This window comes from Sceloporus undulatus, chromosome 4 (assembly GCF_019175285.1).
Source record: "Sceloporus undulatus isolate JIND9_A2432 ecotype Alabama chromosome 4, SceUnd_v1.1, whole genome shotgun sequence".
NCBI lineage: Eukaryota > Metazoa > Chordata > Lepidosauria > Squamata > Phrynosomatidae > Sceloporus > Sceloporus undulatus.
Window position 1 is genome coordinate 74,377,505 of NC_056525.1, and position 18,791 is coordinate 74,396,295.

The following is an 18,791-nucleotide window of genomic DNA, read 5'->3' on the forward strand; positions in this document are numbered from 1 at the left end:
TGCTCATATAAAATGGTCCAACACTATATTAACAAACCTGTATGTGTTCATTAGAGAGAGATTTCTCTTTTGCAGAGTTAACATGATCCAAACAGTGCTTTAGGCTGAAATCTCTGCTGAAAGTCATTTAAAGAAGCTCAAGTCAGGCTCTGAAGAGTTAATATTGTAAATGTTTATGCATAAACAGATGTGAGAGAACATAAAGCTCCATTTGTGTGTTGGGGGAGCTTAACATCTGCTTTGCACAGTGTAATCCTGCTAAGGAAGTGCAACATTCATTTTTTCCCTCCCTCATAAAGAACAGATATCCACTAGCAATAATTTCTCCATGCCACATGCAGTTTCCATTGATTTTCACTGTATTATAGAAAGCAAATTCCTCTGAAAGGAACTGCTTTACACTCAGGTTTGTTACTGCAGATTCATTCATATTAGCAAAAGCATCAACCAAGAGCAAATTGTTCTGTTAAAGGACAATGACAGACGAGTTAGGCAACAGCAAACTTATAGCTCCCCATTTTAAGATTATATTCATGAAATATTATATAGTCATTACTATAAAATGGCAGAACTGAAAGAAATGCTGCTGGCTAACAATATATTCTTGCTAACAGAGATTTTTAATGTCATGTATTTGTCCTGATAGAGACAGTGGGAAATTAGAGAATTATTAATATGTGACCTATATACAATGGTCCTTTGGTATCTGCTGGGTTTTGGTTCCAGTGGATCCCCAAATACCTGTGGATTCCCAAATCAATGGATGCTATAACAATGCAACTTTTGCACTAAAATGTCTTTTTCTAGTATTTCAGATCTAAGTCTTCAATGGCAAGACTTCACAAAACTATCAGTTAATATTTGGCCTGTTTGGAGTGAGGTTCACGAAGACCACAGCTCAACTATAAAATCAGTATAGTGAAATCTGGAAGGACTCCTATAAACAGGAGAAAGAGATTTTGGATACTTTTCTTTCCAACACAGGGGACAATAACTCTTTATTCCACTCTGCACCATCTCCACAGAGCTGGCAGACAGTAAAAGTGAATCCCAGTTTGCAGCTCTGGCATGTCAGCTTCTATTGTTAACTGTGACACAATTTATTTATTGAATATTTTAAAAATCATCATTATTTTTAAAATAATGCCTTGTGTTTTACAGCAGCTCCTTTTATGAATTAGTGCCATCTGCTTTCAGGTTGCTAAATTTCTGATTGTTCTTCAGCATTTTGTAATTATGCAAAGCTCAAAACCTATGAGTATATTTGTAAGGAAGGATAAAAAAATTCATACTATTAGATATAACTGGAAATGGCAACACTGATGAGATCTTGAAAAGAAGATTCTGTACAATACTTTGGATTTCTGTTTTTGTTATTGTGTGTCTTTGACTCATTTCCAACTTATGGAAACCTAGGTTAACTTATCACATGATACTCTTGGCAAGATTTGTTCAGTGATTTTTGCTTTTGCTTTCCTCTGAGGCTGAGACAGTGTGACTTGCCCAAGTCACCCTGAAGGATTCTATGGGTGAGATTCAAGCCCTGGTCTCCCAAAGTCTTAGTCCTACAGTCAAACCAATATACCATACAGGCTCCTATTGCTGTTTTACCCATTCCTGAAACAGCTTCTGGAATAAAACCACAAAGTGGCTCAATCTAACTTGGCAGCAATTTAATTTATCTGGGAGCATTTAGATAAGCAACATTAAACTTTTAGGGAAGGTGTACAAATTTCTATGTCTGCAATAATTTATTGTTTTCTACAATTTGGGTCCTTGAATTTGGATAACTAAGGGGTTTGGATAATTTTTGGCAAACTAAAGAAATATGAGTTGTGCAATTGTCTTCCCAGAAACACAATCCTAATTCATTTACTTTGACCTCTACTTCAGGTTAGCTTCCTCGCAGACATCTACACAACATGAGTTGTTCTGGGAAAGTTTAATCCACTAAACTATGTTTCAGTGTTTTCTCACAATCCTTTAAAGTGACAATTTATGTAACAGTTTTACTGCGGGAGGCACAGAGAAGGAGAGGGGAGAACAAAACCGCTCAAGAATATTAGCTGACCACAAAGCGTAACATATCTGTTGTAAAATGACTTCATGTGAGAGATAATAGTACCTTAGATGTTAGATCACGATGGAAAATGCCTTTATAGTGAAGGTAACAAAGTCCCAGAGCAATGTCCAGGGCCAGTTTCACTCTTACTGCCCAGGGCAGATGCTGGTTGCCGTCTAACAACTGTTCGAGGTTACCACAGTTGATATACTGGGGGGAAAAAGATTTATCATTTTAAAAATAAAATTACAGTTAAAACTGGACTTCAAAACAAAGCAGTTCTTGAGATAAAAGCTGGTGGACTTTTTGACTAGGGTACAACCAAGTTTATACAATAGTATTAATAATTTATTAAGTTGTGATCCCAAACAACTTTACTAAGTAACTGTATCAGCACATTTCAAAGCTACTCAGATGACTGTCATGGGCCAAGAAGAAAACCAGGCACATGCCGGTTCCCATTTAATAGATTAAAAAACAACACTAAAAATGCAAATGCAGAACACTTCATTCATGACTCTACATCAAATAGCAAGATGGTAACAAATGAGAAAACAGGACACAGCAATATTGACTCTCATAATGTCCAGTTCCATAAAATGCTCCTGCAAGTATTTATAAATAGTAAGCAAATAAGTCTTCAATAACATAACAGATCCTGGATTTTCATTACTCTGATTACTTTTTTTTTGCCAGCAGGGGGAGTTATGAAGTAATTCACTCTTGTTCTCTCCCCCTTGATTCCTACAATAACATGTTCTTGTTATTGCAACCTTGGGTCCCTCTGGGGAGAAAGGCAGGATATAAATGAAATAAAATAAATAAAATAAATAAATAGTTTGATTATTTGGGAATCTTGAGATTCATGGACTGTTCAGAATAGTATCCCATTGTGAAATATTTCTGCAAGCCAACACATACTGTAGAGTTGCATAGATGTAATATCAAATGAAAAGTCACACTTGTTAAGCAGTAAGAAAATTCAAGTCCACTAAACATGAATGCTTACGATTCTCTATAATACACACTTAGTTTAATAAAAGTTTGCACTCCAAATGCCACTTGAATATAAAGTAGGAACCCAATAATTATATAATTCACTAAATTACAAATCAAAGAACTGTTCATTTTTAACTGTCCAAACGACTCAAGGATCTAAGGATCAAAACGACATGTTCTTTGGCTGCATACCAAACTACATGGCCCAGATTTTAGGAGCCAGCTCAAGTTGCTCAGTATCTTATGCCAGGAGTGTTCAAGGCCATCTCATAAAAAAGTGTAGTTGTTTACCACTTGCAGACCAGGATCATGAAATACAGCGATCTTTGCTAAGAACAAATTAATTCTTCACAATAGAAAGATAATGTTACTATGTCAATCATTCTTTGGTTGCAGCAAGTATTTAGTTGAGACAAATGCAAGGTTCTATTAAGTTAGAGCTGTGTCATATCTGATACAATGAAAAAATGTTTGTATGTGTGGTGAACAACACAGTGCACATGTGTGTTTTGTGCCTTAACATAATTTCTCATTTATGGAGACCCTAATGCTTGGGGTCTTCATGGGGTTTTCTTGGCAAAAATTATTCACAGGAAGTTTGCCATTGCCTTCTCCTAAGGCTGAAAGCATATGTCTTGCCCAAAGTCACCCAGTAGGTTTCATGGCTGAGCTAGGAATCAAACTCTGGTCTCCAGAATCATAGTCCAACACTCAAATTGCTATGCCATGATTCAAAGCTGAAACCATGCACATGCTATGGTCAGAAACTTATATCATGCCTTTTCCCACCTAGTTTCCTCTTCCTCTGCCAAGAAAAGGAAAACCAGTAAGTATATAAATAAAACTGAACCTGTGAGGCAAACAAAAAAGTAAAGATTAAGGAGTACCTAACTACACCAAATACTGCTTTTCATGCTACAGGAACAATCAGGTTATTTTCAGTCCACAGTCAACATTTTGTCCACTTCTGCAGCAGAGACCTATATCAGCACTTTCTAGTAATAATTTATTGCTAGATTATACCATATTGCATCTGCTTCCTAGATTTGAGGCATAAAGGGAACGCTGTCTTGGCAGGAGACCCACTATTACTAGGGCGATGCTAAAGAGGGCCGACTTAGAGGAAGACATTTCAAAGATGAACAAAAGTGAGGGATACTGCACTTGTTGGAGAGAGTAGAGGAGGGATTTGATACTCTCTGGTTGTTTACAGCTTTAAGAAAAGGTTGCCTGTCTGTATTTTTTATTTTTAATCAGCTTACACAGCTGTGCAGCTATTACTTCCTGCTGGGAAAGATATGTTTGAAAGAGAGAGAGAGAGATGGAGGAAGTAGACGTAACAGTAGAGACTGGACAAAAATGAGGAGGATCAGCCCAGAATACTTCCATTAAGACAATCTGAGTGGTTCTGATGATGGTCCCTCTGAGATAAAGGTGTTACTGCTTCATACCAGGTTGGTGAATTGGAAAAAGTCATCTAGCACTTAATTCTGGATGAGCATTCCTACCTGATTTGAGTTTGCTGGATGTGGGGAGGAATGAATCTCTCCATCTTTGCCCAAAAATATTGTGGGAAACAAGGAGGCAGAACTACAATGATTTACTGCAATTGTATTCTCCTAATCAAGTGCCCCATTCTACAGTCCTTCCAGTTTCGGTGTATCTGATGGTATTTAAGACAGTACAAGGATTCTGCAAATGTACTGCCACACAATTTCCCTTCCCAAGTTAAATAGTACCGGAGCCCTCCTACTGGTTATGCTTGAGGACTTCAACATACATTTTACTTGGAAACAATTCCATGGTAATCAAGAATATGTTGCAATTGGTATCTGGCGCCTCAAATTCAGCAGGGTACACTAGGTTTGGGTTTTTTTGGTTTTTTTTGAGCAGGATAATGATTTTGAAAAAAAAAACTCTTTTCATAGACAGATCACTACTTGGTGGGGTTTATATTTATTAGGACCTAAAATTTCTCTAAGGACAGGCGTACAATTAAGATTTTCTGTTCCAGGAGGCTGATAGATACAAATGGTTTCCTGATTTTTTCTAATATTTCTGTGATAAACATCCCTGGTTTTCATGCTAGTGACAGTGAGAGGGTGCGTGTGGGGATAATAAAATAAACACAAGAATCTGAGCAATGTTGACAAAAGCCTTAAGACTCAAGTCCAGCTGACAATCTGAAGTACAGTACTTTTCAATGGTGATAAGGACCCATTATTAACCAGTAACTAGTTTTTTGATCTATACATTCTTGCATATGGGCTATGTATCTGCTTCAAATTCATGCAAAATCTTTTCTCAGTGCAGTGCACATGATAAATCCTGCTGTGCTGATCACTTTCAGTTTTGGAAAAAGACTACATCTAGACCTAAACTTAGCAGAAAGCACAAAGGACCTTTCTGAAGGGGGGATTGGAGTGTGTGAAAAACAAGAGCCATTTGAGTGTTGGGCTATAACTCTGGAGATCAGGGTTCAAATCCTTGCTTGACTATGGAAACCCACTGGATGACCTAGACACGTTACACTCTCTTAACCTGAGGAAAGCAAAGTCAAACCCACTCTGAAGAAATCATGTCAAGAAAACCCTGTGATAGGTTCATCATAGGTTGATAACAATTTGAAGGTACACAACAACATGGGTGGGGGAAACACTAGTTATCTGTGAGCTCCTGAGAGATTTTATTTTGCAGACAGACTGAGGCCACATTATCACTCGCACCTGCAAAGTGTTGTTTTGATTTGGTCAAGGCCATAATCAGGTTCACAAGTTGGGATCTTTTTCTAACAGGTCTGCAAAAAACAAAAACAAACAAACAAACAAACAAAAAACACCATAGACCAAACAATACTTTGGTGCTTCCTCACAGCTTCATGCTTGCTTTACTGTTCATAGTTTTATACGCCACTTATGCTTTGGTTCTTGTAGGCCTGAATCTTGTATAGTATTAAAAGTTAACTAGGACCTGAAAAAGACAGGCATTTTAAGCCAACTTCTGCACAGCTTGGGGGTATGGCATTTAGATGATGCATGCCCCAAAGCTGCAGCCCAAACCCAGTCCAGGAAGGAGCGGATCTTTTCTCCTCCTTGCCGCAGTCCATTTGGGACTGCAGCGGTGGTCGGATTGGGGCTGCGCATGTGTGGCTGCTGTGGTCCTTGCGCAACGGTGCTGGCTCAACCCAAATCTGTCCTTTTGGGACATTCTGTTTCACCCCTTAGCTATACTTTTGTTATTTTGTTCTGTTATAGTTCAAAAAGAGTGATGTTCATATGTAGCTCCCCCCTGTCCTTGTTCCATTTGTACCTATTCCAGTCTTCCAGTCTTCCATTCTGGAGGTTGCTTTTGATATTATTCCAACTTTGGCCAATCAGCCAATGATACAATTTCCAAATCAGGCTAAATGCATGTTCTGGGATGGTGGCAGTTCTACTTTTCAGGGTTGGCAAATCCAGATTAAAAGAGGAGCTGGGGTTTCTGGAATGGCAGTCTATTACGCCCACGCCCACTGGGTTTTGTTTCTAGACACCACTCACTGCTAAAAAGAAGCCTTGTGCTATTGAAGTTCCACTAAAAACTGAAGCCTGTTACGGAAAGTTCTATAGAACAAACAATTACAGGGAGAATTTTGGTTCAGCTGAGTATTTTGTTGCTTGCTTCTCCACAGTTCATAGCAGAATCTACTTTAAGAAGTACTACAAGTTTATTGTTAACCATTTACATTACTGGTTGTTCATATTGCGAACTAGATACAGTATATCTACTTCCACAGTATTGGCAAAGATTTTCATTGAAACATTTCCCCTCAGAAATAGAAAAGCTGTCGGGGACAGGAAGAAGATAGAATGAAGATTGAACATCTCCAGTATTCCTGGCTTAATCTGCTTCGGCCTCCTTTACAGAATCTTTTGTTCAAACATAATGTTTCTAGCAACTTATTATTAACCTCTCCTCTGAACAGTCTAACAATTAAATAAAGCATGTACAGGTGCCCTCTTCTAAGGTCAAGCTGTAAAAGCTGCAAAAACACAATCACACTTCAAGTATTTATGCACACTAAGGCACAATACCCTTTTAATGGGAAGTACTTGCAGGAGGAGGAAAGGGTAAAACTAGCCATGAATTCATGACTGTATCTGTTTGCAACAAGTTGCACAGCTATATGGAGGAACAGATCTATCACAGAAGAAAGCAAAAACAAAGGATAGGCTTACAAAGAAGTAACCTAGTTCCACAGCATCCCTTCTAAGCATGTCATTATGTGGGGAAACTTCTGTGAACCACATTGTGTATAAACAAATGTAGAGATCAGCAAACATTAGTACTAGACCAGTACTTTTTGCAACTATGTTTGTAGATGCTGCCCATTGCAGGCAGCATACCACCTATTCACACCTAGGCTGGGCCACACAATCCTATACAGGCTGAGTCTCCCTTATCTGAAATACTTGGGACCAGAAGTATTTGGGACTTTCCAGATTTTGGAATATTTACATAGTAATGTATCTTGGAGACGAGATCCAAGTTTAAACATGAAATTCATTTATGTTTCATATACACCTTATAGACATAGCTAGAATGTATTTTATACATATATTTTAAATATAATTTTATACATATTTTAAAATAATGTTGTGCATGAAACAAAGTTTGTGTACACAGAGCCATCAGAAAGCAGCGATTCACTATCTCAGCTATTTTGGATGCCTTCCAGCTCCAGGCAGTCTTGGACAATACGAATTATCTAGACCCATGTCAAACCAACTTCACAGCAGGATACGGAGTTGAGACTGCTATGGTCACCTTAGTGGATGATCATTGCCTGAGCACTGACGGGGGAGTGTGTCCCTGGTGGTGCTTTCGGACACCTCAATGACATTCAATACCATCAACCATAGTATCTTTCTGGAAAGCCTGGGGGATTTGCGAATCATAGGCACTGTGTTTCAGTTGTTCTGATCCTATCTCTTGGGTAGGTTCCAGATAGTGGTGCTTGGGGATAGCTGCTCCTCAAAAAAGAGGTGTTATATAGCATAACACAAGGTACCCTCCTATCACCAATACTATTTAACATGTACATGAAACTGGAGGCATGGGGTGGCATGCTATCAGTATGCTGTTGACACCCAAATATATTTCTCCATGCAGTCAAACACAATCTAAGCTAAAGACAGTGCTTGAATCAATGTCTGGAGGAGGTAATGGGCTGGAGGAGGAGTAACAAATTGAAGCTAAATCCAGGTAAGACAGAAGTGCTTACTGACGAGGGTCCTAACCTGGGTTTGGAGGTGTGTAAACCAGTCCTGGATGGGATTGCTCTCTCTCTGAAAGACTGTGATTGCAGTTTGGGAGTTCTTCTGGATCCATCACTCCAAAATGGCAGCTCAGATAGGTGAAATGGCCAGGAGTGCCTACTATCAGTTTCGGCTGATATGCCAGCTGTATCCTATTGTATCCTATCTAGAGCTGAAGAACCTAAAGATGGTAGTCCATGCACTGGTAACCTCAAGAATGAACTTTTGCAATGCACTGTACATGCTATTTCTGTACCAAGTTTGGAAACTTCAGTTAGTTCAAACCACAACAGCCAGATAGATTACTGGGACATCCAGGCATGATCATATTACATCAATATTAAAATCACTCCACTGGCTGCCAATTAGTTCCCAGGTAAAGTACAAAGTGTTGGTTATTACCTTTAAAACCTTACATAGTTTTCGGATGAGGTTACCTATAGGATCACCTCCTCCCATATACTCTGCCTTGTACACTCACATCCTCTAGCACACATTTACTCCAGTTTGGCAAGACTAGGTTGGCAACTGTCAGCCAGAAGACTTTTTCTTCAGCTGCCCATAGACTGTGGAATAGCCTCCCAGAAGAGATCTGACAGCTGAATATGCTGTCCAAATTTAAAAGAGCATTAAAGACCAAGATCTTCTGGCAGGATTATTCAGATGATTTTTAAATTATGAATTTTAAGTTATGAAATTTAATTGTGGATTGTTTTAGTATGTATATGTTTTATTTGTTCTGTGTATGCATTTTAACTAAAGTCTTTTAACTGATATTGTTTGTCTGTTAATTGTTGTTGTTCCCTGCCTCTCCATGGGCAGAGGCGGGGAAGTAATAAATGTTGTTGTTATTGTTATAGATTTTGGAATATTTTGGATTTCAGGGATACTCAATCTGTACAGTCGGCCCTTCTTATACATGGATTTTTTATACACGGATTTAAGCATACACGGTTTGAAAATGTTCCAAAAAAGTATAAATTTACCTTGATTTTCCATTTTTTATAAGGGACACCATTTTGCTATGTCATTATATGTAATGGGACTTGAGCATACACGGATTTTGTTATACACGGGGGATCTTGGAACCAAACCCCAGCGTATAACAAGGGTCCACTGTATGTGGAGGGAATCACACTGAAAAATGGCCAGTGGCTATAATCTATAACGGGCGGGGGGGGGGGGGGGACACTAGCAAACAATAAACCAATAAATAAATCCTGCAGAGAAGTGACCAGTGGAGTGCCACAGGGTTCTGTCTTGGGCCCAGTTCCATTCAACATCTTTATCAATGACTTAGATGAAAGAATAAGGGGCATGCTTATCAAATTTGCAGATGACACCAAATTAGGAGGACTAGCTTGTACCCAAGAGGACAAAATCAAAATTCAAAATGATCTTAACAGATTAGAAAGCTGAGCCAAAGCTAACAAAATGAATTTCAACACAGAGAAATATAAAGTATTGCACTTAGGGCAAAAGGAAAAAAGAAAGAAAGGCATAGATATAGGATGGGGGACACCTGGCTTAATGAGACTTATACATGTGAAAGGGATCTAGGAGTCCAAGTAGACCACAAATTGAACATGAGTCAACAGTGTAATGTGATAGCTAAAACGGCCAATAGGATTCACGGCTGCATCAATAGTACTATCTAGATCAAAGGAAGTAATAGTGCCACTATATTCTGCCTTGGTCAGGCCTCACCTTTAATACTGTGTCCAGTTCTGGGCAATACAATTCAAAAAGAATGTTGAGAAGCTGGATGTATTCCTGGACTCAGGCCTGAGCATGGCTGTCCAGGTGTTGGAGTGTCCTGAAGTGTAACTGCACAGTTAAAACTTGTGCAACAGCTGTATTTCATCTGGGTTATGGAAATATAGAGTCAGTTGTGGCTATGGTTGTATTCCAGCTTGGATGTATTCCTGGACTCAGGCCTGAGCATGGTTGTCCAGGTGTTGGAGTGGCCTGAAGTGTAACTGCACAGTTAAAACTTGTGCAACAGCTGCATTTTGTCTGGGTTATGGAAACATACGGTCAGTTGTGGCTATGGTGACACATGCTGTGGCCAGATTGCTAACTGGGGCTGATTACAGGGAAAGTATAACGCATGTGTCAAAATAGCTTTACTGGTTACCAGTTTCTTTCTGGGCACAATTTAATGTGTTGATTATGACCTACAAACCCCCAACACAGTTTAGGTCCAGACTATCTGAAAGACTATCTTTCTATATGAGCCTGACTGAGTCTTAAGGTTCTTGGCAGAGGACTTTCTCTCCATCCCATCACTATTAAAAACCAATTTGGTGGGAACACCTGAGAAGGCCTTCTCAGTTCTTCAACAGAAGGCTAGGCTGCCTCTACCTCTACTCTCCATCTGTTGGCAGATAAAGAGCTTCTTATTTAAGTAAACATTTGGCAACTAGGTGGTTGCACAGAAAGGTATTTTAGTGTGATGGGTGCTATATCTTTATTCTTATTGTTATTTTAAGTGCTTGCTTTTATATTATTTTAAATTATAGTGTTGTAAAAGAGTAACTTATTTAATAGTTTAACCTGTTATCAGGTTTTTAGCTATAATTTAAACTATACTGTAAACCATCTTGAGTTCTATCTCAGGAGAAAGGAAGGATATGCATTAAATAAAAATAAGTGAATAAACTGTGAAGTCGAAGGCTTTCATGGCCAGCATTCATGTTTTTTTGTGAGTTTTTTGGGCTATGTGGCCATGTTCTAGCAGATTTTCTTCCTGATGTTTCGCCAGCATCTCAAGATGCTAGCCACAGATGCTGGTGAAACGTCAGGAAGAAAATCTTCTAGAACATGGCCACATAGCCCGAAAAACCCACAAAAAAACCAGTGAATAAACTACTAAACGTAAGAAAGCTGAATTGCTGAAGTGCAAGTTGGTAGCCCTCTCGGAAGAGAATGTCCAGTAGCTAGAGGCATAGGTATCTACACTTCAAAATCTTAGGGAGCAAGAGGTTTTCCTTTACAGAATGGACTGAAGGGTCTTTGACGGGAAACACACAGAGGAAGTTGCTGGGGAGGAGGAGGTCACTTGACATACAACAGAAGTAGATAGTTGGAGGAATGTCACACACAGAAATAGGGAAACCAGGGAACATTCTGTGAGCTTGCAACTACAGAATCGATTTGAATCTCTATTATCAAGGATGATGAGGAACAGCAGCAGGGACAGACTTCAGGGACAGAGCAGGGGACCCTGGGAGTACCACCAAAGGGAATAGCTGCTACTAAGCCTCGAGGGAGGTGTGTGGTGGGCATGGGGGACTCCTTGCTGAGAGGTACTGAACCAGTGATTTGTGGGCCTGACAAGATTTCTTGGGAGGTGTGCTGTCTCCATAGGGCAAAGATCCGTGATGTGACAGAGAGGCTGACAAGACTTGGCAAGCTTACTGAACGTTACCCCTTTATTTTGGTTCATGTGGGAACCAATGATACTGCAAGGCAAAGCCTTCAGAATATCATAAGGGATTATGAGGCTTTGGATAGCAAGTTGAAAGAGATGGATGCACAAGTTGTCATCTCGTCTTTTCTCCCAGTCTAAGGGTATAAGGGAGAGGAAAATAGCAGAGATGAATAACTGGCTCCGCAGATGGTGCCGCCAAGAACGATTTGGATTTTTGGATCATAGTCTGAGGTTCCATGAGGAGGGACTTCTGGCAAGGGATAGGTTGCATCTCATGCCAGTTGGCAAAAAGGTTTTTGCCAATAGTTTCAAAAATTTGATCAGGAGGGCTTTAAACTGAGATGTGGGGGAGGAGACACTAGTCTGAAAGGCAAAAGAGCTGGAGAAAATAGTCAAACTGTCATAGAGGGAACAAGACAAACAGTGCAAGGACCTAAAAGTGGGAGGCAAAAAACAACAACAACAAAACATGCACAGGCAGCAAGTAGGGAGGACCCATGGTCTAAGATGTCTCTACACTAATGCACAGAGCATGGGAAATAAGCAAGATGAATTTGAACACCTAGCACAACAAAGCAAATATGATATTATAGACATTACTGAAACCTGGTGGGATGAGTCTCATATTGGAATGTATGAATACAGGGCTATAAGCTTTTCAAGAGAAATAGGCAAAACAGGAAAGGAGGAGGAATAGCATTATATGTAAGGGACATTTACATCAGTGAAGAGATCCAGGACATTGATTCTGGAAGCCAGGTTGAGAGCATCTGGATAAAATTTAAAGGGGAGGGAAACAACAGAGATGTTATTGTTGGAGTCTACTACAGACCCCCAAATCAGATGGAGGAATTGGATGATGTCTTTCTAGAACAGATGACCACACACTCAGAAAGGAGAGATGTAGTAGTGATGGGTGACTTCAACTATCCTGATATTTGCTGGAAGTCAAGCTCAGCCAAATCCTCAAGGACTAGCAAATTCTTCACTTGCCTTGGAGACAATTTCATTGTCCAAAAGGTGGAAGAGGCAACAAGCGGATCAGTTATTTTGGATCTGATCCTAACCAAAAGGGATGACCTAGTTAATGGAGTGCAAGTGGTAGGATCATTAGGTGGAAGTGACCATGTTCTCCTGGAGTTTGTTATATAATGGAAAGGAGACGTCAGGCATAGTCAGACATGCATTCTAGACTTTAGGAAAGCTGATTTTAGTAAACTTAGAGAAGTACTGGGGTGATCCCATGGTCAGGAATACTAAAAGAGAAGGGTGTTCAAGATGGATGGGAGTTTCTCAAAAAGGAGATACTGAAGGCACAGTTTCAAATAGTTCCAGTGAGGAAGAAAAATGGGAGATGTTTCAAGAAGCCAGGATGGATGATTAAAGAACTTTCAACTGAGCTAAATTTTAAACGGAACTTGTATAAGAAATGGAAAAATAGGGAAATCACCAAAGAGGAATTCAAACAAATAGCAAGCATGTGTAGGTGTAAAGTCAGAAAAGCTAAAGTGTAGAATGAACTCAGGCTTGCTAGAGAGGTTAAGAACACCAAAAAGGGATTTTTTGGGTATGTCCACAGCAAAAGAAAGAAGGAGAAACGGTAGAGCCACTCCATGGAGAAGATGGCAAAATGCTAGCAGGGGACAGAGAAAAGGCAGAATTACTCAACACCTTCTTTGCTTCAGTCTTCTCAGAATAGGCAAAGGGTGCTCAACCTGAAGATAATGGAGCAGAGGAGAGAATAGGGACAGTAAAGAGATAGCACAGGAATACCTGGTTAATCTAAATGAATATACAAATATACTGAGCCCTGGTGGCGCAGTGGTTAAATACCTGTACTGCAGCCACTCACTCAAAACCATAAGATTGCGAGTTCAATACCAACAAAAAGGCTCAAGCTCCACTCAGGCTTGCATCCTTCCAAGGTCGCTAAAATGAGTACAAAGATTGTTGGGGGCAATTAGCTTACAGTTGTAAACCACTTAGACACTGTTAGTTCAGTATAAAGTGGTATATAAATGAAGCTGTTTTGTCTCCAGGACCAGATGAACTACATCCAAGGGTATTAAAAGAACTGGCAAATGTAATATCGGAGCCACTGAGGAGAACTCCCAGCAGACTGGAGGAGGGCAAATGTTGTCCCCATCTTCAAAAAGGGAAAAAAAAGAGGATCCCAACAATTATTGTCCAGTTAGTCTGACATCAATACCAGGAAAGATTATAGAGCAGATCATTAAACAGAGAGTCTGTGAACATCTAGAAGGCAAATCAGCCTCAAAACCTATCCAGCTAGTTCTTTCCCATAAAGACTTGTTGCTTTTTGAAGCAAGAGAAAAGTTTCAAAATACAATATAGAATGGGAGTGCATTGTTCCAAAAAGGATATTAACATTTGCATTAAGCTAGCAGAAGTCCATGGGTTTATCCAAAGTAGCGTCTATGATTCTCCCACTGGTCTTTATGTCAACAAATAAACTAACATAACAAAAACACCTTTCAAAACAAGGACTATATATATGTAACAATCAATTTTCACTTTTAGAAAACAAAACAAAACAAAAAAACTAGAAATGTTTTGTCTTTCAGGTGGTTCATGGTAAGAGCCAAATACCTTCCACACCCTTTCTTTCTTTCTAGACACGTTAGGGTATACCCAATGTTAAACCAAACACAAACCTTGCACTTGTTCCTCTACCTCCTCACTTTACCCTTACAGTAAAATGCTTCTGGTTTAGGAACATTTTTAACAATGGTGAAGCACTCAGTATATTTGACAAAAACTAGTTTCCCCATAATCTTAAATCACCATTTGTGAAATCTGCACAACAAACAATCTACAGCATGCTGCTAAACCAAAAGGAAGAACAAGAAGGAAGCACATCAGCTCTGGGTTTCTTCTGAAAATGTTATACAGTGGGACCTCCACATTTGTGGGGATTAGAGGCACAGGACCCCCATGAAAAGGGAAAAACTACAAATAAAAATCACTTTTTAAAAACCTGAGAGAACATCTCTCTAGGAATTTCTAGGTTCTCCAGTACAACTCCATGGTCAACATCCACTGGAAGATGACTATAGAATTGCATTGGAGAATTGACAAATGCCTAGAGAAGTGTTCGCCCTAGGAATCTCTGGTTTCTTCAGTGTGCCTTCCAGTGGACATTGACCAGAGTCATATTGGAGGACTTGAGATTCCTAGAGAGAACATATCAAATCTGTGAATAATCAAACCTGCAACCATCAAAGTCGCACATGTGGAGTGCCAACTGCATGTGATTACTGCTTATTATCAACTTGCATAAAGCCAATAAGAATGAGAGGTTTTTTTACTCTAGGCTTTACCCTGTGTTTGTGTGCATGGTGTGATTACAACAGGAGATGAGTTTGCACATAACTGTCTTTGCTCAAATGATATTCTTTGAAACAGATATTTTGTCTATTGCTGTAATTCCCATGCAATTGTGATGAAGACAGGTTACATTTTACAGTTTCAGAAACTACTTTGGATGGTTGTTTTATCAGATGAACAGAGCAATTCTATGGCACCAGTGATGGTAGTATCCATGGTGGAGAAACTACAACCTCTTACATCCAGTTGGCTCATTCTGGTTTGGACAGAAAGGGACACAGATAATATTTTATTCTCTTTCCCCACTGTTTGATTCTTTTTTCCTAATTACTTCCATTTACCATACTAACTCCCAGGCTGACATAATTTTTAGCTCTTGTTTGAGGAGTGTATGTTGGGCAAATGAAGATGCTTCAGAGTTCCAGTCATCCAACATGCTCTCAAACTGCCTGACTACCATTGTGGACAGCACAGCCCAAGTGACAGCAAGATTTGACATCATTCAATGAATACCTCAATAGGGAGACCTCCTTCTGCCCATGGAGAGGAGAGTTACAGTATCCAACAACTTTGGAGGTTTGTCCCAGAGACCTTGAGATTTCATTTTAGCATTTCAGGTAGTTAATTATGAGGGACTGAGAAGGATTTCAGCAATGTTTTTGTAAAATTTAATTAATTAGAGTGAATTTAATTCAGCTTTTTTAAAAAGTGAACATTCACAAATAAAAACAAGGTTCTGAACTGCCACAATAAATTGATGTACATAAAACACACAGGATAAAAAAAACTTTACATATAAGGAAACAAAATAGCTATTTGTGCAACTGAGTGCCAAACTCGGTTCAAGTTTCTTAAAAGGCCTTGGTAGTTGCTAAAAATAACTGCATGAAATATGCATTAAGATCTCAAGAGACTTCACTACTGAATATCTGAATGAATTAAGGATGGCTTCTAGGCCAAAACTGATTCCATGCCAAATTGACTACTTTACATCAAAAAGTGTGCATTCACACAAAAATAAAGTATGGTTTCATTTACTGACTTTTGCAACATACAACCCTCATACAATGTGTCATCTTATTCAGAAGGGAAAACTAATGCTGGAATAAAACTTCACTCACATCTCTGCCTTCACTGGAACAGCTGCTGGAGAAATGTAGTCACTCCTTTACTTGCAAGGAACATCACCTGCTTTGTTACGTCTATTGCATTTCCCCCCAGAAAAAGGTAAGCACAGTAGTTTCTCCTTAACCAGAGCTCTCACCACCCACTGTCACAGGGAGAACTTTGTGACCTCATCCTTTAGAAGAACTACTGCAAGAAGATGCTTCATGAAGTGAAAGTAAAAAATGGGAAAAAAAGGTCTTGAAAATAAACTGATCTCTTTGCTTTAAAGAACAAGAAGATAAACTCTAGCTGAGATGAAAAGAGAAAAACCTCCTTAGTTTCACCAGTCCCTCTTCTATCAAAAGCAGTATGTCTTCCTTACCAGTAACAAAGCAAAGCTATACATGCTATAGTTTAACTTTTCAAGATACTCCCCATCCCAAATCTCCTACTGCAGGGATAGGAAACTGTTTTTGGTCACCAACTAATTTCCAGCATTAAGCAGCATTTGGATTTAAGTTTTTCTATTTCAGGCAGCCAACCCACCCATGTTCCTGCCTCAACATCCTCTAGAGAACATTAGCTGCTACATTCAGAACTTTCTCTTGCAGAGTGACAGAAAATTGGTCGACATTTCACAAGATTTCAAATCCCTAAAAAGAATCCTATGTATACAGAAATAAGATGTGGCAGCTGTGATATTTCTGAAGTCTGCAATAATCACTAAGCACAGTAATGCTATTTGGAGGCACTATTTTTAGTTTACTTGTGATATATCCATTAACCAGTATATCTCTCTCTCATTTCTGTAAGTCCACCTCTATTTTAAAAGCTTTTCTACTTTTTCAAAAATGTTTTCTGTTAAATGCCATCCTATCACAAGCCCCCTATTTTCATTCTGGAAGTACACAGCAGGGCAACATACAGTCACTGACAGAAGTGCCATTTTGTTTAAAAAATAATGTCACAAACACTATTGATGGATACCAATGTCACCCATGCGATAGCATTCTATATGACATCCTCCTACTTGAAATCTCATTTCATACAAAATGTGAACAGTGTCACAAGTACAATGTCAGAAATGGACTCAACTTCAAAAATTAGTTATACATGCACAGAAAATACACTAAAAACTACTGTACTCAACCATCATAAGGTGTCACAAAGGGTGAAAAGAAACATTATTGGAAAATGTAGTTATACACTGCCACTGGAAAATAAAGCAATAATCACATTCATAACTGTAGCTTCCATGCTGACCTCTGCTTGCTCTTATCAGCTCTTGTATGTTTTTATGTTATGTAGCTTTGCACAAATTTTACATGCATCTCCTTTTCCTGAGGTGCTACACTGAGTTACACTGGAAGTCATGTAAACAGAGTTCAGAGGCTTGCGACTCCTGACAACTAAGTATAATTTTCAAGGCCTTACAACATATGGCACTGCACCTTGCTGAATTAAGCAAGTTTGGGCCAGGTCAGTGCCTGGATAGACAGTTGTACAAGAATGCTTGGTACTCCTGTCTTAAGTGCTATAAGAATGGTGGGATTCACACAAACATAGACACACAGGTTTATATAGCTGGTGACAGAAGATAAATCTAGTATAGATAATTAAAAAACTTTACAGAATGGTTCAGATAGAAATGAAAGTGTGTCTGAAGGCACTTTCATTGTAGAAAAAATAGAGAGTGGTGTATTTTATAGCTAAAAAGATAAAGGTAGTCCCTTGACACGAATGTCTAGTTGTAACTGACTGTAGGGGGCGGTGCTAATCTCTGTCACTAAGCCAAAGAGCAAGCGTTGTCCAAGGACTGCTCTGACGGTCATGTGGCCAGCATGACTACACTGAATGCTGTTACCTTGCCACCAAAGTGGTACCTATTTGTCTACTTGCATTTGCATGCTTTCGAACTGCTAGGTTGGCAGAAGCTGGGACTAGTGACTTCACCCCATCGTGGAGAACTCGGACCTCGAACTGCCAAACTTCCGATCTTCCGATTGTCAGACCCAGCATCTTAACCACTAAGCCACCGCATCCCTCTATTTTATATCGATATAAACATAATATTGTACAAAAGTTCATTAACTCAATGGCCTTCTCTGAGCAAGCCAACAATTGGCAACAGCAGTTTCCTGATGCATGTAGAATACATGGCTGCACTGTGTCCTACCCTCCTTTCACTGTGGACTGCTAAGTCAACTGACAGAAAATAGAGCTGCAGAATTGGGAAACATAGGAAGTCATCTTTCAGTTTATCTCTAAGTCAGGGGCTCCCAAACTGGGGTGCCTGCACCCTCAGGGGGTGTGAGATAGCATCAACCACCATCTTGAGGGGGAGAGAGGCCTGGCCTGAAAGACTAAGAGCCCTCCTTCTGACCACCATCTTGAGGGGGAGAGAGGCCTGCTATGTTTTATTTTGACTTTGTATTGTACTTCCTGTTGTACACTGCTTTGATCTAATTTGGAAAAGCGGTATATAAATAAACATTATTATTATTATTATTATTATTATTATTATTATTATTATTATTATTATTAT

General features: G+C 39.3%; 1 protein-coding gene across 3 annotated transcripts in view; it reads right to left on the reverse strand.

Moving 5' to 3' along the window:
* The window catches only part of TESK2 (testis associated actin remodelling kinase 2), an 81,141-nt gene that overhangs the window by 19,819 nt on the left and 42,531 nt on the right, over positions 1-18,791 (reverse strand). For all 3 annotated transcript variants that reach the window (XM_042463458.1, XM_042463459.1, XM_042463460.1), the window contains one exon: positions 2,126-2,272. In XM_042463458.1, the coding sequence (XP_042319392.1) occupies positions 2,126-2,272 (147 nt within the window). The remainder of the gene's footprint in view (positions 1-2,125; positions 2,273-18,791) is intronic.